This window comes from Lontra canadensis, unplaced genomic scaffold, assembly GCF_010015895.1.
Source record: "Lontra canadensis isolate GAN:19392208 unplaced genomic scaffold, GSC_riverotter_1.0 scaffold75, whole genome shotgun sequence".
In the NCBI taxonomy this organism is placed as follows: domain Eukaryota; kingdom Metazoa; phylum Chordata; class Mammalia; order Carnivora; family Mustelidae; genus Lontra; species Lontra canadensis.
Genome location: NW_022631069.1, coordinates 9,915,703 through 9,935,226, shown reverse-complemented (window position 1 = coordinate 9,935,226; position 19,524 = coordinate 9,915,703). Strand labels below are relative to the sequence as shown.

General features: G+C 50.1%; 1 protein-coding gene across 1 annotated transcript; it reads right to left on the bottom strand.

The window, feature by feature from the left end:
- Positions 1-121: 121 nt before the first annotated feature.
- MYBPHL (myosin binding protein H like) lies at positions 122-13,657 on the bottom strand. The gene is given in 9 exon segments (XM_032881547.1): positions 122-1,399; positions 2,236-2,422; positions 3,499-3,635; positions 3,737-3,896; positions 4,038-4,177; positions 4,407-4,496; positions 4,499-4,562; positions 5,346-5,434; positions 13,309-13,657. Coding segments are annotated over 9 exon segments (1,023 nt in total). The 5' UTR covers positions 13,454-13,657; the 3' UTR covers positions 122-1,388.
- Between the last annotated feature and the right edge of the window lie 5,867 nt (positions 13,658-19,524).

Sequence of the window (19,524 nt, the reverse complement as noted above, 5' to 3'; positions counted from 1 at the left end):
GGGAGAAAGAGGAGTGTGAGGGTCTGCAGATTCCATACAGTCTGGCTAAAGGATTCCAATGTTCTAAATGTTTTTCTTATGTTTTTCCCATAGAGAGTGGCTCAAACGGATGGACACTGAGGCACTGAGGATCCACACATTTATTTAGATTAGTCCAAAGCAGACACTGTGCTGGAGCTCCTTGAGAACACAGTCTCACCACAGTCAGGCTTCCTGGAGGCACAGAAAAGAAAGAGTATGTTGTGGCTGTAACAGCAAACACCCAGCGCACATCCAGGATGCTGAGGCAATCCTCTCCCTGGTCCCTGGGTCCTGTGCTGTCACTTCTCTACTTTGCTGTGTTGCCCGTGCTGGCTGAGAGAGAGGTAGCAGAGCAAGTCCCCCTGACAAGGCTAACCCCAATGTGACATTAACATTAGCCCAGAGAGGGGACTGAGGGGTGGCCAGAGAACTGTCTTTGCAAGCCAACTGGCCAAGAGAGTTCTCCTGAGAAGTCTGTGCTTTTAATGCATCCCTGAGGGTTTTTATTTGCTCTTTATCGATGATGGACTCAAATAAATGGCTTCTAGGTTGGTATTCTCTCTCAATCTTCATCAGCCCTGAACTGCAAGTCCAAGGAGACACTGGGAACCAGTTCTCCTTAATTCTCCCACGAGCTGCTTTTTCACCCCACTCATCAGTTTGTACACAGCATTTCTACTGTGCGTGATTCAGAACCTGAACACGCTATCCCATTTTAAACGGTGATCTGAGTTGCCCTTTGCCGGTAATGTGCTGCTTGGGACCACATGCCCACATGTTCAATTATTATTGGCATGATGATAATAGTGGTTTCTTCTCTCAGAAGGGAGGGAATCCATAAACTTCAAAGCAGAAGATAAGCAAACTAATCTGTTTCTCACCATGCTCATGATTCTGAGGTAGAAACAATGACTAAAAGCAGCTTCCTGTCTCTTTTTCCATGCTGCTGCCACTTGCTGGTGGTGACCGTCCATCCTCCACTCCTGATTGTTCCCTTGATGACTTTTCGTATAGTGCCTGCCCACCTCCCTCCCACAGAACCCGCTTACAGTTAGGTAGGTGCTGTCATCCCTTTCCAGAGGTCCCTTAGGTTTAACACCTGTCATCAACTTGAGTAGAGATAGATAGAGGATGTGACACAACTAGTACCATCTATAGTAAATTCCTTTCACGGAGATGATAGTGGTAGCTTACCAAAGAAAGTGGTTAAGAGGAAAGTAGTCACCACTGGCTGCATGGTTGAAAGATTCAGGAATATATGTCTGTCTCAGACTCAACACTAGTCATAAACATGACCTACTCCTTTCAGAACCCCAGCCCCTCTTTCCTTACCTTTGTCAGAGTTGCCCTAATCCTCTTGGGGAGCCTCAATGAGGAGCTGCAAGAATTCAGACATTTCTCAGAGTTAACATCTCCGAAATCTCTGGGAAACCCTCTTGTGGAGCACTGGGAAGGAATAGGTCTCTCCAGAGTCCATGGTGCTAATTAGGAGTCTCCGCATGGGGAAAAATAGGGCGTGCAATGGCCTGTTCATTCCTAATTCATGCTATGCACACTTAGAGAGTGCCCACTGTGTGTCAGAAACTGGGCTCAGCGCTGGCGGGGGTGGGCGATGATGACAAAGGCAAGTCAGAATGTCCCTGCCCTCACAGTGCTCTTGGTTTAATGGAGAAACAGATCAGTAAACAGGCACTTACATAACAATACGCTAAATGCAATGACGGAGATCTGAACAAGGGCACAGGAATGGGTGGATGAATGAATACTTTAAAAGAGGTAGAGAGGATGTGCAATTCTCCCTTTTAACAAACCAGAGGGGCAAGTCCTAACAGACAGCTGCAGCTTTCCTGGACTCAGTCAAAGACTGTATAATTTCAAGACAAACGATCTGAGCGAAGGCCAGGAGGCTTGTGCTCTTTCCACCACAGTGCTGACTCCTCACTTAAGCAGTGCTGGGGATCTTGGGTAAACCGATCACTGCCCTGTGCATCAGGTTTCTCCTTTGCAGAATGGAACTAGCAATCCTGTATTACAGAATAATGTTGGAGAGAAATAAAATATTGGAGGATAAAAACGGCTCCTCACATCCATCCTGATGTTAACAGGGCCGAGAGCACCTGCACGGGGAGCCAGCCAAGCCCTGCTCCCTGCAGGCTTGTAGCTCCACCCCCGAATTTTCCAGCTGTGGAGAGAGGGGATGAGTTCTGCCCTTACCTTTCACATCCACCCGACAGTCCACAGACGCCTCCCCCAGGGGGTTAACCGCCTTGCAAGTGTAGATGCCCCCGTCAAAGGGACCAGGCTTGCGGATTTCTAAAGAACAGATTCCCAGGTAACTGAGAGCTCTGTACTTGGGGTTGCCTTGGATATCCATCTTGTTCTTCAGCCAGATGATCTTTGGCTGGAAGATAAAGACGAGGGGCCAGCACAGGAGTGATGAGAACCAGTTGTTCTTTCTGTGCTCAATCCCTGGGACTCCTCGCCTACAAGGCCTGGGGACATGGGCCAGAGAAGTGGGAGGAGTAGGGTGCCTTAAGAACGGGTGACACGGGATCTAGAAGAGATAATGGTCTTCTGGAAAGCTCCCCATGCCTTACATTTGGGGAGGTGCTCCCTTTCCAGTACCCTCAAAAGCCTCCTAAGCTCCTTCTGTTGGTTTAAAAAAGCACCTGACACCTTGCCTTGTTCAAGTATTCCTGACTAGAAAAAAGGTGGGACCTTTGTCCCATCCTGCATGAGCAGCCCCCTCATGGATCCCAAGTACCGGGCCTCAGGATCTCCTCTTTTTTGTATATACATTGTTGAATCATTCATAATCTGTTCCCACTGTTGGCTTGGGACTCACTATTGCTCCTCTGGTTAGAAAGTAGTTTCTAGAGTGTGCTTATTGACATTCTCTTTCTGAGACGATCTCCATGCAGCCTGGCCCAGGACTCCTATGCAAAACGTACTTAGTAAGGTTGTTAGTGCTGTTTTATGCAGTATGGTAATCAGAAGGACAGTGACCAGATTGAACAAAGACTTGCTCAGGGCTGTGGCCTCAACTCCAGACACCTGGCATACAGATGGCCCTGAACAGGTGAGGCATAGTGGGTGATGAAGGAGAAACCAGGGAGATTCCATCGCCTCTGCCAGAGAGACAACTTGAACTCACACCCCGCTGCCAGCAGACCAGTAAGTGACATCTTCATATATGAGGAAATTGGAAATTTGAAATTTGAAAAGTAAGTGACATCTTCATATATGAGGAAATTGGAAAAGGAAATTGGAAATCATCATCCACATCCATATCCACATCAGCCTGTCTTGGACTCTAAGTGCCCTGACTGTTCACAACCTGCCTGAGCCTCTGTGGAAGGGGCAGCGGGTGGAAGTAGGGGGAACAATGATGTGGTTAGAACACTCTTCCACACGGTGGAGATTAGGGCAGGAGCAGGGAGTGGCGTGGCCTGGCCCTCGGGCCGGACTCCCGCTCACCTTGGGAGAGGCGCGGACACAGCAGAAGAGCTGGGTGTCATAGCCGGTGACTGTGGTGCAGTCCGCCAAAGGCTGGGTGAACTTTGGGGCTTCAGAGAAATCTCGCTGCACAAACCCCTCGATCTTGCAGACAGTTGCTGAGGGGACCAAGAAGGGCCATGCTGTAGTGCCTGAGAGCCCCAGCCCTCTTCTACTCTTCATCCTCAACTCTTCCCGGCTCCCAGGCCCCAGGTCCTACCTGTTTTCTGGATGTGGGCAAGGTCAGCTGTGATGGGGGCTGTCTCACTGAGCCCACACTGGTTCTCAGCAAAGACTCGAAAGGCATAGGAGTTGCCCACGATGAGGTTGGAGACTGTGAAGCTGGTGCGGTGATAATGCTCCAGCACCGTGAACCACAGCTTAGGGGTCCCAAGAAGATGTCGTGAATGAGACCCCTGTTTTGTGAACTCACTCTACCTCAGCCCACTGCACAGAGCTACCAGAGCCCCATTCCAGAAAGCGTTATTCCTCTCTCCCCACTCCCTCCCAGCTGGCCTCACCCCAGATTTTGTGTCAGCCTTCTGCAAGGTGTATCCCAGGAGTGCCGTGTTGCCCGTGTCTTGGGGAGGTGTCCACTCCAGAGTAGCATTGGAGCCCCAAACGTCCACCAACTTGATACTCTGAGGAGGCCCTGGCCTCTCTGAAAGGGCCAAGCATGGCAGCAGGCATGGTACCACTCACATATGCCTGGGAACCACTTCGGGAGTGCCCCTCCCCTTCTCTGCTCAGCCACACTTCCCCTCACCCACCACTGTGCCCCACCCTTGGTGAGGAGTCACCCCAGCTTCCCCGACTCTCTGTGATGGCTCCTCTTTAGCCTGGAGAGGGAGCCCCTGAGGACCACTTCTCTCCCACCGCCCCCATTGTACCGATCACCAGGATGTCAATGGTGGCAGTGGCCTCCAGCTCTCCCAGCTGTACACTGAGCTGGTAGCAACCTGAGTCAGCACGTTGGGCACACTCACACGGCTGGCATCCAAGGCACAGCCTTCATGTGTCCAGGTGGCTCGAGGTTTGGGTTTGCCCTAAGAAATGGGAAAGGACTGTGAGGAAACCCAAGAGGGCTTATGACTCTCCCTGTCGCAATGCGGGGTGGTCAGAGCCACCCCAGGTCTCCATGGTGACTTGACTTGAACTGAAAATGCCTTGAGTTAGAAATTGGTGGGCTGTCCCAAGAGACTGGCATCTTTCATCAACAGCTTAAGGATCATGGGGGAACGAAGGGGTTTGGCTTTGAGTTTCCCACCCTCTGGGTTTAGGTCACCTGGGGCAGCTGAGACTAACTAGAGCTACCTAACCTCCCAAGAGCCCTCTAAACTGAGCGCTCCCAGAACTCTGCTGACTGAAGGACATAGGGTAGCCTCAGTTTGTCACCTGCGGCATGCCCAACCCAAAACCCACATCAGGAGTGCAAATTGGAAGGGTCATTCTGCCTCAGACTTATGGTGACATGGCCCCCTTCATTCCAGGCCAGCATGACTGCCCCAGTGCCAGCAAGACTCTTAGTATCCGTTTCCAAATTAAAACCCTGGCCTTGGGGCACCTGGGTGGCTCAGTGGGTTAAGCCTCTTTCTTCAGCTCAGGTCATGATCTCAGGGTCCTGGGATCGAGCCCCACATCGGGCTCTCTGCTCAGCAGTGAGCCTGCTTCCCCCTCTCTCTGCCTGCCTCTCTACCTACTTGTGATCTCTCTCTCTCTCTGTCTGTCAAATAAATAAATAAAATCTTTAAAAAAAAAACAAAAAACCAACCCTGGCCTGGTCCCAGCGTGGACCCAACATGGACCCAGCACGGGGCCAGCATGATCACCTGGAATGGGATTAGTAGGTTCACAGTGTCTCCGACCTTCCGGATATAGGTCTGCCTCAGGGTCCGAGGTAGCCAGATCTTGGGGTGCTCTGAGTGATGGAAGGAAGGAGAAGAGTGGGTGGTGAGCCTCCTAGGGTGGGAGGAGCAGAGCTCGGAGGAAGTGGACCCCATCTGGCTGTACCTCGTGGGCAGATGACCCAGGTGCTCAGCAAATCCAGCCTCTCCTAGGGAACGGGAAGATTGCTCCCATCGTCTCACTGGGATTTAGGCAAAAGTGATTGGCTGAAAGATCCCCTTGAGAGCATTCAAGTCTTGCAGAAAGCACTGAAGTGTGAGCCTGATGCTTACTTCTTTTAATGGGTAACTCTCAAACTACTGACTTTTCATCAACCGAGATTCTTTTTTCTGTTTGCGCACAGAATGGTCTAGCCTGTGCAGTTTGTCTCTCAGCCCCTTTCCTATGTTTGTCCTTAACAGCACTTCTTTTATCAAAGCCACTTTCAATGTTAGTCTTGACATCCAAGGGTCAGCCCTACTTCTCAGCTTGAGGAGAAAGCTTTCCACTCTGAGGGCAGAGTCACACAGGACCCACTAGGGAAGCACCGTCATCACCGCTCAGGGAGCTGACCCCTGGGTCCCTTCCTCTGCACGCTGCCCCACTTGGGACCTGCCCAGTGCTCTTCCAGTTCATGGACCATTGCTTTGTATGAACAGGATCTGGGAAAGACTAGGCCCACTGCTCACTACTCCTTGATCTCCCAGGTGTGTTCCAGTGAGAAGAGGGATTAGCTCCTGTCCCTTGGCTTCCAGGATGGAGGCAGGAGATGCTCAGGAAAGTGCTGAGTGTAAGGTATGGAGGCCAACCAGCTATGACCTCTCCCCTCACAGGAAGCCTTGGGCGGCCTTGGCTGAGAAAGTGCAAACATCCCACCTGGGTTCCCTTGGGAGCCTGGCTTACACGACACCATTTCCCAGCTTTCTAGGGCTCTGGTGTCCTCTCCAGGGGCACACATGGTCTCCTGCTGTTGTTGCTTTAAGTGCAACGTGATAGCACCTCAGGTCTCACCAACTCCCCAGCCTCTCCCCACAATTCGTTGGAGCAGCTGTCAAACTGCACAACGGTTTGACAGAGGATTCCAAACTTTCTGAGAACACTTCCCTGCAAATACCTTCCTGAGCATTCTACCACAGCATTTGTGCGTTTACTTATAAGTTGGACTGTTTAAATATGTACAGGACGCAATGCAAACTTCCGAGTGGTCAAATTCAAAATCAAGTAAAGAGAGTTTTCACTGTGTTCTTCCTACACCTCAATGCGTAGCCCAGTGTTTAGAGACCAGGAACTTCCCTCCCCTGGCCAGCCCCGTGACCGTCTTGAGATCACTTTTAGCCTTTGCAAATGAATATAAACACGGTACTGAGCGCACGCCCGTCCATCTCATTGATCTATCTTCCCTTTTCACTGTGTGGTTTACGTTTCTCCCTGGGGGGTGCAGTCTTGGACTACACCTCACCTAGGGCCCTGGCAAAAGCAGGAACTGAATGACGTGCTCTCTGTCCTGCCTGTGCTGCTGGGGCTGACCTAAGAACACCACAGCGTCCCAGCCCCAGGCAGCTGAACGACACTGCTCCACTTGCCCTCTATTCGACTTTGACGGTCTGGAAGGGGGTGGGGCATGAAAAACAGAAGAAGTGTTTGTGTGATGTGTTCCCCTCCTGTGGCGGTCTTGGCGAGCAACCAAGGAGTTGAGAACAAGCGGATATGACTTAAGGGTTTTCTGAAAAAGGAGGGCGGCGATTGAAAAGGAGGGTCAAAACCTCATCTTGCTGGGCTTGGTTCCCCACTGTCAGGTGGGGAAATAGCCCCTCATGCTTGCTGGAGAGAAGCCGGCTCTGCTGTCTCCTGCTCGGCCTGTGTGACGCAGAAAGACCCAGACGAGCACCAGGAACAAGAAGACAGGAGGGAAAGGGCTCGGAGCGAGAAACACATTGGTGAAGTTAGGCTGCCTCCCAGTCTAGAAGTGTGTGCCTGAAGGACCCGTTCTCTGAGCTCGGGGTCTCTGCGCACTTCCAGGGCCTCTGCTGTCCCCTGGGGCCTTCTGCTGTTCCCTCCACTGTCCCCTGTGGCCACCACAGTCAGGGCCCTGCCCGTGACCTTGCCCTTAGGAGGAGGAGGCAAAGAAGGGAAGACAGAGGGGACACCCTCCAGAGTTGGACAAGTTGGGGTGAGGAAAGGAACCCAGGTTGTCACGCCTGGAAGGCGTGCTGTCTGAGCCCTGCTCGGAACCCAGGTGGGAAATGGGCTTTTCTATGGATAAGTGCAAGCTGAGTTATAGATTTCAGCCCACTTCGTACCTCTTGTGTTTCTTAGACAACTACCTTGGAAGATGTTCCCATTGTTTCACCTGAACTGAAGAGAATGATCAGAGAAATAGGTTTATGACGAACATAAATTAAGAGGGTGGCCTTAGAAGGAGGACGAGCAGAACGGCCCTGAGATGCAGAGGGGATACCAGCAGGGGCAGAGAGATGGAGGAGAAGGGGACCGCTGGGATGGCAGTCTCTCCCTCCCCGGGGGGCTCCCCTGGCAGTTCTTTGCTTCTAGGTGGGATTCCCTGACGAGATGATGAACTGACAGGGAACAACTTACGTTAGCAGAATGTTGTGAGTCTGAGGCTTAGTAGGTGAGGATTCTGTGCTCAGCAGGCTCCCAGACCCCAGCTGGGGGAAAGAGGATGGGCTTGAGGCCAAAGCAGCTGACAGAGTGAGGGAGGTGGCAGGAGAGTACTTGGCAGCTGGGGGCACCCGGGCAGCGGAATGCTCTCCCCAGCTCCAGCCCGGTCCTCTGGTGTGCCAGAGCAAGCGAGCAATCTGCCCCTTTGCTAAGAATGTTAATCGGAGGGCTCACTTGGGCCACCTCTTTTCACACATCTGTGGTTAAGAGAGGTGTTAATTGTACCGACCTTGGGGAAACGTGGCTTTTCCCTGACGCCCAATGTCTTTCTGTTCCTCAAATGCCAGCACAGCTGTGAACCAAGAGACTAGAGCCCCGTGGCACAGCCTGGGTCTTCTAAGACCAGGTTTGAGACAGTCACAGCATGGTTTTCTTCCATTCATAGTCTTGGGGAAAAGGCATTTTGAAAAGTGCTTTGAGGGACATTGACTTCTGAGCAGTCTTTCTCTCAGACAGAATGCTAATTCTTTCTTGAACATTAGCAGAGAAGGAGACTACTACTTAAAGTCCAAAGATCTTGACTCCTCTGGATTAGAAAATTCCTCTTAATTCTACCCTAACTCCATTCTGCTGAAGTTTATCCCCGTTTCCTTATTCTGTGCTCATGGGAAACAGGTGTTCCTATCTTCTTAAAATTTCTCTTTGCACCTTTAAAGACTTTCCTCCAGCAATTTCTTAAGGGCTGAGAACTGCATGTTGATGTTATTACTTATGGTGTGGAGCGTGAAGGAACAAGACAGATGCATTGAAAGAATGAAGGCTGCGTGTGCGTACACCTATGTGTGAGAGAGAGTGCCTGTGCAAGAGTGTGTGCAAGTGTGCGACGGAGTGGGCATGTACTCAGGTAAGTGTGTGAGCGTGTGAGCATGTGAGTGTGTGTGCGCACGTGTCTGCATGAGTGAACACCTACCCAGAAAGAGCAAATGCACAAGGCGAGCTATGGCTCGCCTTATCAGAAACTTGTCTGGAGGGCGTCTGGGTGACTCAGTTGGGTAAACATCTGCCTTCAGGGTCCTGGGATCAAGCCCCACATTGGGGTCCCTACTCAGTGGAGAGCCTGCCTCTCCCTCTGCCCCTCTCCCTCTACCCCTCTCTCTCCTTGTGCTCTCTCTCTTGTTCTCACAAAAATAAATCCTAAAAAAGTTTTTTAAAAGAAGAAAAGAAACTTGTCTGGAGTAGTGTCATAGGAAAAGTGAACTCTGAAGCACCTTGTGAAGGACAAGAGTGTCAGCTTCTTGAAGACTGTGAAACTAAGGTCAGAAAAAAACCAGAAGGACATAAAAGAGTAACACTAGTCTGAGGAGATTTGTGGCAGAGCCACAAGAGGGAAGAGGCCTGGGGGCTGAAATTATTGCATGCAGAACTATTTTTAATAGAAATAGAGAAACTTTTTAATAGAAATAAATAGAAATAAACATCTATTGTTTTGGTAACTTCAGTTCTGAGGCCTATTTGTTACATCGACAGGCATTTCCTGACGAGCGCGGTCTCCACTGCTAGAGATCTGCTCTCTGGCACCAGATCCTGCGGCACCACTGAGACCTCTGACCCACACCTTCCCACTCCTGCACTCCCCGTCACCCTCTTGGTTACCATGCTCTTTCCTACCCAACTTACAGTCCAGTCCTTATACTCACTCCCTTGTGTACCCACTCAGCTCCCTTAATCCTCTGGTACTCCACTGCACTCTCCTCGCCATGGCCAACCCCAGTTAAATGCTTTCCAGCCACTCAGTGCCCGCATCTACACACTGAGGAAAAATACAAGAGAGGCTGACTGTGAGCCACTAACACTGACCACTAACTCCCAATAGCCCCCTTGCTATCCTTCCAGACTTCCCACTCAGCCTCCTCTTCTCTTCGGTGACTGCTGCATACCTTCCTCTTCTAAAAGCCCCATACCTTCTCCCTCATCCTCATCCTTAGTTGATGACCTTGCTAGTGTCTCAGGCCTGCCTATAGCCTATGCTTAACTCAGCATTCAGAATAAGCCTTAAAACCTATACCTGGTCATGTCAGTTCTCACTTAAAACCCTGCCCAGGCTGCCCCATCAGTCTCAGTGTTGAGTCAGTCTTCACACTGGTATTGCTACCTCTCTGCCCCCAAACCTATCATTCTCTCTCTCAAGCTGCTACAGGCACAGTGGCCCCCATCCATAGGGCACACTCCTGCCTCAGGGCCTTTGCACTGACTATTTTCTCTACACAGAAAACATTCCCCTCAAATATCTGCATGCATTGTTCTCTCATCTCCTTTAAGTTGCCACTCAAATAGTACTTTTTAAATGAGACCTTCACTGAATATCCTGTTTAAAATAGCAAACAAGTTTCCTACCCCCAGCACTTTCTATCCTCCTCTGCTCCATTTTTTGGCCCATTTCTGACATATTATATATCTTACTTGTTTATTTATTGTCTATCTCCTTACACTAGAATGGAACCTCTACAAGGGGCGTTATTTTTGCCTATTTTGTTAATTTCTGTAACAGTGCCAGGCACATAATAATCATAAAAGAAATATTTGTAGAAGGAAGAAAGAGGATAGGAAAGTAAGGAGGGAGGGAAGAAGGAGAAAAGGAAGGAAGGTTGCTCCGAGGCATGGGATCCAGTTTCCCAAGCCTGGAAGACAAAACAATTCAGATTGAAAGGAGATACAGTTATTCTGAAATCAGCAGATGGGCCCTTCCTCTGGGTCTCAGAGCCTCCTCTCCTCCTCAGCGGGGGAGCAACCTGTCCCCCACCTCCCACCTGGAGGTGCTGCCTCCAGGCCCCAGTGCCTCCATGTAGTGCTGAAGGCAGACGGAAATTGTTTCCCAGTGCCGGCTGCCTACTTTTGCCTATTTAGCCACAGAGCAGGCTTTCTTGACTAAAAGTTCAGTGTTAGACAGTTGCAGGCTAATTTGATGTTGCAAATGAATTTCTGCTTCTGGTGCCTATTCTGTTTCCCATGCCTACCACAGGGCCTCTCTGGGTCCCGCAGTGCTCCGCATAAAATAGAGGAGGTGTTAGAAGGAGAAAAAAAGGCCTTGGCGCTCACGGGAATTTAGGGACCATCTAGGCCAGGTCCATGGTACCCTGAAGGACTTTCGAATGGGCTTCAGGGATTCTGTGAGTTCCCTGAAATTTTTTTGAGTATTTTTCCTGGAATAAGCTTCCACAGATGTTGTCAGAATTTCCTAGGTGTCCATAGCCATCAAAAGGTTACACTTCAATTTACAGATGAGAAAATGGAAGCCTAGAGAAGGGCACTCACTGACTTGCCTAGGGTCACAGTACAGAGCTGGGATTTGAACTCATGTGTTCCCTAAGCAGATAACAGAATCAAACATACTTTGCAAACTATCACAAGCAGTGCCTACTACCCCTGACCTCTGGGAAGCTAATGAGTTGAGCTGCTGGCGCTGGTGGCCCTGAGGCCTGGGGCTCTTGAGGCTGCACTTGTTGGAGATGGCCAGGGGCTGTCAGGAGACCGCAGCCCACAGCATCTACTCACAGCAGAGGGAGGAGTGTGGGTGGGTTGGATGCTGTCTGCCAGGGCCTTAGGGAGACCTGCCAAGTCCGGAGTCAGCAGTCCCAGCTCTCATTCTCTCTGTGGCTTATTCCTTGGACCTTTTTAGGAAAACACTGGCTTGCTGTCTCAAGACTATCCCAGCCTCGGGGCGCCTGGGTGGCTCAGTGGGTTAAACCACTACCTTCGGCTCAGGTCATGATCCTGGAGTCCTGGGATAGAGCCCCACATCGGGCTCCCAGCTCTGCGGGGAGGCTGCTTCTCCTTCTGACCTTCTCCTCTCTCATGCTCTCTCTCTCTCTTAAGTAAATAAATAAAATCTTAAAAAAAAAAAAAAAGACTATCCCAGGCTCAATGCTCACAGTAACTTCTGCTCCCTCGACCTCCTTTTCCATGGAGCAAACTCAGCCAGCTCTCTGCCTGTGACATCTAAACAGCTCCCGAAAACCCAGCGTCTCCCATAAGGATGACAGGAGGTAGCCAGCTTCCCCTAGTCAACCCCATTTGCAGGTAGAACTCTTAGTCTTCACTCCTGACTTGGAAATACCTTATTATCTATTCACATCTTAGTTTGCCTCTTCTGAGGCACTTCGGATCATCTCCATAATCCTTTCAGCTGCCCTACTAGGTAGATATTGTTAATTACCATTTTACAGAGAGGAAATTGAAACTGAGCAGTTGGTTGGCTTGTCCAAGGGCACAGGACTGCCCGAGGTGGCACTGGACAGAGTCTAGATCACGTCGTCTTCTCCTACTTCCCCCTACCCTGGGGTTCCATGAGCTTCTTGTTTGCAGTCTTCCCATCCCCTGCACTCAAGATGTCGAGAGGCCCAAAGTAGGGACTTAGTGCAGGTAACTGTCTTAAATGTGTAAGGTGCCCATGGTCCCTCCTGCCGGTTAATGCACAGAAGGAAAAAGCCTGGCTCCTGCCTTCCATGTCTGGCCAGCTAAGCCAGGCCCAATGGGCGACACCCCAAGTGAACATCACAGAGCTCACAGAGCTGTGAGCTGCAGAGGCCTCAGCCAGGGGGAGCTGGGGAATGGGTGGCGGGGCCGCTGGCAGGGATACCCAGGACTAGAAGGGCCACCCACCACCTCCTGGCTCAAAAGTACCTCTTTGCTTAGAGGCTCACAGAGAATACTGTGGAAGGGAGGCCAATACTTCTCCTGGATGGGCTCTTCTTCCATGGAGCTCAGACCCCAGGAGGCTGGGGATTTCCCTGGGAGCCAGCTGGAGCGTTAGTGTAGCTCCTCGACCCATGGCACTGCCAGGTGACAGGCAGAGCATCCTGCACTATTTGTTTACTGCCCAGTCTCTCAGTTGCTAGAAACCTTTCATTGCCGCCCCCCAATCCAGACGGCCACCATCTCACCCCTCATTCCCTTCCTGGCTGGTATTAGTATACCAGGTCCTCAGTCTCTGGGACATTTTATTACAAGTACAAACATAAACAGATCATCTTTAGTCACTGTAAAGGGCTGCAAATACCACTCACTGACTTCTCACTCAAAAAGCACAAACCCAGCAGACACTTGAGCAGCAAATAAGAATCCACCAAGGAAAGGGGTGGGGGTTCCAACCAGTGCTCCTCCATCCTGGGTACCTGTCCCATGAAGCCGTTCACCTCTGCACAAAGCTAAGGAGGTGCAGCTGGGTGTTAGGGAGACCTCCCCAACTCTTACTGACCCAGCGGCCCCACCCTTCCCAACCCCATGGGTCACCTTCTATACGGGGCAGGAGCTGGGGAATGGGGCTGCTGGACTCTTGTCGAGATGAAGCGGGGGGTCCTTCAGCATCAGCGGTGTGCGTTTCTTTCACCTTCAGTGTGGATCCCGAGGGCACCTCCAGAGCTGTGACTGCCTCCATGCTGGGCCACCCCAAGGCTGGGCTCCAGCGGGAGATTTTCACGGTTGGTGGTGAGGGAGGGGCTAAGCACCTGCTCTCCAGCCTGGCCTCCCAGGGTCCCAGCCACGGGCTTATGTAATTGGCCTGGCCTTCTCCCACCCAGCTACTCTCAGCAGAAGGGCTGAAGCAGGGACTGGGGAAGACAGGGAGATCAGACAGCAGCCCAGAATAGCCGCAGGAGGCCTGAGGTGACAGCCCTCGCACAGCACTGGGGAGGGCGGGGAGGCTTGAGCTTCAAACAGCTCCCCTGACTGCCCTCACAGATCTGCACAATGGGGGCCGGGCTTAGCAGGCTTAGCGGGTTCGCAGGCACACCTTTAAGGGCTCCTACTCTCTCAGCTCCACAGTCGGCGAGCTCTAAATTCTTACCAACTTGCCCTTTATGGGGTCTGTCCCCATCCCTTCCGCCTAACCGCCTAGTGGTAGTGGGAGGAGGCCGAGTCCGCTCTGGAGCCAGACCAGCTGGCCTCACCTTTGGCTCCATCACCAGCTAGCTTGTGTGACTGGCCACATGTCACTGTCTCTTAGGTCTGCTTCCTCACCTGCAAAACGGAGAGGATAAGGACCACAGGGTTGTTTTGAGGATTATAAGAGGCAATCTGTGTAAAGTGCTTAGCAGAATGTGGCTGACTAAGTGCTCCATAAATGTGAGCTATTCTTAGGTGAGGTCGACATGTGGCCCTCTGAGTGCTCCCTTGCCTCGGAGATAAAGCACCGGCGGAGTGAGAGGCAGCCACGGTGGAGGGGAGCCAGGGCCGAGAGGCCGGAGGGTGTGGGTGTCACTTCTGGCTGTGCCACTCGCTCAGGATCTAGGTGACCCTGGGCAGATCACGAACTCTGAACTGCAGGGCCCTGGGCTCTGAGACCAGAAATGCTGACACCGTGACCATGTTGAAGAGAAAACAGTGAAAGTGAAAGGAAGGTTCTGTGTGATGTCTAGGCTTACCAAGTCACCATTCCTCATGTCCTGTCCACCACATCCAAACGGTTTCCTATCACACCCCTGCTTTACTAGCTCTAGAAAGCAGCATCCCCGTGTGTGTGTCTGTGTGTACACATTACTTTTTAGAGCAGCTGTAGGTTCCCAGTAAAGTTGAATGGAAAGTACAGAGTTCCCACATATCCCCACCTCCTTCCACCAGCCTTTTCTTTTATGGGGAAAAAAAAAAAAGAGTGTAGTTGAATGAATGGGCTCTTTACACTCATTTTTCCCTTTAGCCCTCAATTTGGAGGCAGAGCGATACTTTCCCAGGAGCCTTTGCTACTCTTTGCAGCTTGTATTGGGGCCAAGGGCCAGAACAGCCTGCAGACGCACTTCTGGCCCAGGAACCTATTCCTCAGGAGCTGGGATGGCGGAGACGGAGCTACAGAGCTTGACCTCTGAGGCTGCTCCTGTCACGTGGGGCCTAGATTTCTCTAGCCAAAGCCCTTATAAATACAGAGTCCCCATACCAGGTGGTATGAAATTGGCCTAGACTTTCAGCCTGAGCCCTTTGTTGCAATAAAGGTGTAAAAGAATCAAGTTAAAAATGTAGACTCCTAGGGTTTGTCCATTACAGTCTAATTTAATGGGTCTGGGTGGGGTTGAGGAATCTGCATTTGAAAAAGCAACCTAGGGGTGCCTGGTTGGCTCAGTGGGTTAAGCCTCTGCGCTCAGCTCAGGTCATGATCTCAGAGTCCTGGGATGAGCCCTGCAACTGGCTCCCTGCTCAGTGGGGAGCCTACTGCCCCCTCTCTCTCTGCCTGCCTCTCTGCCTACTTGTGATCTCTCTCTTATTCTGTCAAATAAATAAATAAAATCTTAAAAAAGAAAAAAGAAAAGAAAAAGCAATCTAGTGACTCTGGTGCGGGAAGACTTTGGACACTAGCTTAGCTAGACTTCCTGAAAATAAAACTACCATACACCATCTCCCAGGGGAGGAACTCCTCCACCAGATAGCCGGCTCCTTCACAGGAAGGTCTTCTGCCTCGTCATCTTCAGATCATGGTGTCAGAGTAAGTATCCATTGGAAATGTCACCCAGGATGGCAGGCTCAGACGCAGTCTTCAAGGCTGGGCTAAAGTCTCAAGGGAGGTGGACAGGAACTTCTCCTAAAAGAAATACTTGGGGAGCAAGGAAAGCTGCAACTCTTTGAAAGGTCCTTAAATGAAATGAATCAGGCAGGACTATGAGCAAGAGCAGCAAGAGAAATTTGAGAGAGGCCACTGGGAAGTACTGAACTTAAGCTTCCAGTATTGTCATTTGTCAAACCTGCCTGAAGGGAACAGCTAATTTGGGACAGTCATTCTCTGCCGTCTATCCAGAAGGAAGTGGTTAGCAGTCGCACCCTGAGAGGGCATATGGAGTAAGAATGGGAAAGCTGGTCCTACAAATACCCATGGGAGGTAGTTAAGGGGCACAAAGGACAAGAAAAACTAAATTTTTCCCCCACAACTTACCTAGTACCTCTCACGCTACCAATGCAGGCCTGGCTCTTTACCTGGTTTATTCTCCGGTTGCTGGAGTTTGATTTCTGAAGCTAGAAAACTGGGAAATCATGGTAACAAACTGTAGCTTAGTCATTTCCATAGGTCAGGTAACAAAGTCCAGTCTGTTTTATTTCTAACCCAAATATTGCAAATATACAGAAAATTACCAGTACAAAGTTAAACACATCCAGATTTATTTACACAATGCTAATAAAGAAATTTAAGTTTGATTTCCATTTTGTGGAATTTTGCTATGGGGTCTGGCTTTGTTGGGTAACTGACATGGGTCACTGAAACTTGATTATCCCACCCCACATGCAATTTTCTGTCCCAAGGGAACAGAAGACTTGGGTTTTTAGCGCACATGCAGTAATGATGTTAATACTGCTTTACACTTTAGTAGGAAGGCAGCTGTCCCACAGCTGGGGATGGGGGCAGAGAAGTTACAGGACAGGGAGGGACCACATGCTCAGAAAGGGAACGAGACACAAGAGAGGGTTGAACAACAGGCACGTGGGGACCCTGAGCATTTCTGTGCATGAGGACAAGAAGGGTACGACCAAAACCCTCCTTCCCTAGACGTCCAAACACGGGAGGTGGGCAGGATCATCGAGGAACATTCAAGTCACCCGACCGCAAACTGAGGGCATGCAGAGGATGAGAACTGCATGAAAGATCTGGGACATATCAATAAATCATTAACATGTACACTATACAGTTTATACATGTATATATGTACATATATATATAAAGGTACAGATTAGTTTATGTTATTCTATATAAACGAGGATGCTTAAGAATGTACTGGTGTGAAAAAATGCATACAGCCAGTTGTTGAAGACAGTTTCAAATTAATGTTGTGACTCTTATTGTTATAATGCAACATAACCAAGGAACCAACATACTCCTGCCGTGTCGGTCAGCCTCCGCGAGGGCAAGGCCCGGCTCTGCTCAGACAGGACGGTGCTCCCAGAGCCGCTGGGTACACGGGTGGCAGATGAAACCGAATGTCTGGCCCCTGCTGAAGGCCAGCGCTGAAGGTCTGGCCCTCCCTAGTACTCCGTCATGCGGCATGTCTTACACTTTGGTTTTGTTCAAAGGGCATTTAAGTCCCTTTTTACCTCCCTGCTTGAGGCCAGGTAGTAGCAAAGTCGAAAAGCTGAAGCTCTGACTTTAGCAGTTCCAAGCATCCGGGCTTCAGATGGGGCGAGGGGGAAATACCAACAACAAGCAGGGAGAGCTCCACAACCTCTGCGTGTGGAGGCAGGGTTCTTAGAGCCTCCTGAAGGGAAACAGGACCTCTCTACTTGGAGGACTGGCCTCGAACAGAGAGAACGGACTGAAACTCCGGCCAGCCCTGCCACCTGGGGTGGGTGTGGACAGCTCCGCACTCCCCTCTGTATCCTGGTCCTGTGACCCAGGCCATGGGAGAACCAGCTGCAGTGTAGAGAGCCAGTGCAAGGGCTGGAGGCGGCCAGCCTGTTACTACTGTGTCATGGATGAAAGGCCAGCTTGGACATGGAGAGGCCCAGAGGCAAACCTAGGAATTAGAGAGGTACCCACTGGAAAGCCTACTCAGAGGCAGACAGCAAGTTCTAAATTTCAGTTATAGCTCATCTACTGAATCTTCTGAGCCCAGCTTAGAACTGCCAGAACTCTCCAGACTTTTTTCTTCTCCTAAGTGGGATCCCTATTCAAATACCAGCTCAGGTGCACGCACCCTTGGCCTCTAGAGTCACCAACCCAAAGCCCTCTTAGGGCCACGGTGCTGATCACAGGTGAGGGATGGTGAGTTCTCCACCCGGACTTAAAAGCTCAGACCACTGTAGACAGTCTGATGTGTCCAACCTTTCTTACGGTGCTCAACCCTATCGCTGAAACCTCCAGAAATCATCTCTTCTGCTACCATCAAGCCCGAGATTTTATACAATGATAAGCTACACTTTACTTTCAAAGATAATGCTCCTAACCTAACATCAGTAGAACAAATGCTGGCTGAGGGCATACCTTTGTGAGTGAGCAGGCTGAGATGGGAAGCTAACTAGCCAGTGAAGGGGGTGAGCCAGGCTTGTTAGCAGTCCTCCAAACAACCGAGCTAGCCAGCCAGCCAGATGAGGATGAGAAAACAAGGAGAGGGAGAAGGTAGTTCATCAAGGGACAGCTCACACCTGCATCTAGATGAGGGGCAGTTTCTAAACACACATTCAAAATTACCATTAATTTTTGTTTTTCAGCCATGTAAAACAGGAGAAAAAAATTTTCTCTCACAGTGGCAAAAAGGAACGACACTGCTCCCACAGAGATGCCACCCATCCCTCTCCTGAAGGACAGAGAGGCGACTGTATGCAGGAACCCTGCACGCCCTGGGCACGCAGCCCCTGCACACATAAAAACGTCAAAAGCTCTAAAGACAACCGACCGGCACTGCTTGCCATGCACACAGAGACCCTGGACAATTTACTCACTTTTTGTACCTCAGCTCCGTCTCCTGAAAAATGGGGAGACAAACCCCTGGCCTTCAAAGAGAAAGTCTCATCGAGAATGTTCTAAGTTTCCAATGACACAATGCCAAGTCAAAGTGCTCTGAAAATTGCCAAGTTCTACAGAAGTCCCAGATCTCTAACCTTATTTGGTTAAGGAAGAAGATAAACTTTCCTACATCCTAAAATAAATCAGAGAATTACCACATACGCACACATCTGCCCAGGCGAGTATAAGCTGCAGGGAGAAGGTGTGCGGCAGGAGTGGGTCTTTTCTGGGCATCAGAATCACTTTGGGCAGGAGGTGAGTGTGTCCAGGAGAAAGACTGACACGTTATCATTTGTGACCTGGTCTATCTTTGGATTTTTTTTTTAATTTAAAAACTATGCAAAATGAATGAGCTTTTCCTAAAAGACCAGTGCTCTATGGCTCAAACAAATACGAATTCTCTTCACAAAAAATGCCCTAGCTTTATCTCCCAACTGAAGCTCCCTGACTCATTTAGTTCTGCTGCAGCTTCAAAGTCTCTAACCTTCTCCATCCACCCCCTCTCCCACTTTCCCTGCTGCTGTTAATCCATTCTGGGGAGGAGAGAACACAGCCATCTGCTCACGCATTCTGACAAAAGTTGATTTGGCACGTCTACTTTTTCGTGACTTTATCACCATAAAATGAACTAGCAGCAAAATGGCAGTTACCAAAGAATGTCCCAACCGTAATTACTGGGAGAAACTGTGGCCAGCACAGTAGGGACACTAAGACCAAAAATGTACTATACTATATACCTGGAGAGCAAATATTCAAGCTCTATTAAAACGAATTATTGCAGCTTTCCATTACTGTGTGGCCACCCAAAACTCCACCTCACCACATTCTACCGTTAACTTGATCTGAAAAAATGTCCAGTGGAAAACTTCCTTAAATTTAAAATACGAACTTAACGCATCAGGTAAAACATCACCTACACTACACATGTGTTTTCGGTTGGTTCGGCCAGAAGTTTCATGCCAACAAATTAGTTGGCAAAGCTGGAGAAAATAGGTGAGGAAGAGAGCCTGGTAATAAAATCTTGATTTTTAAAA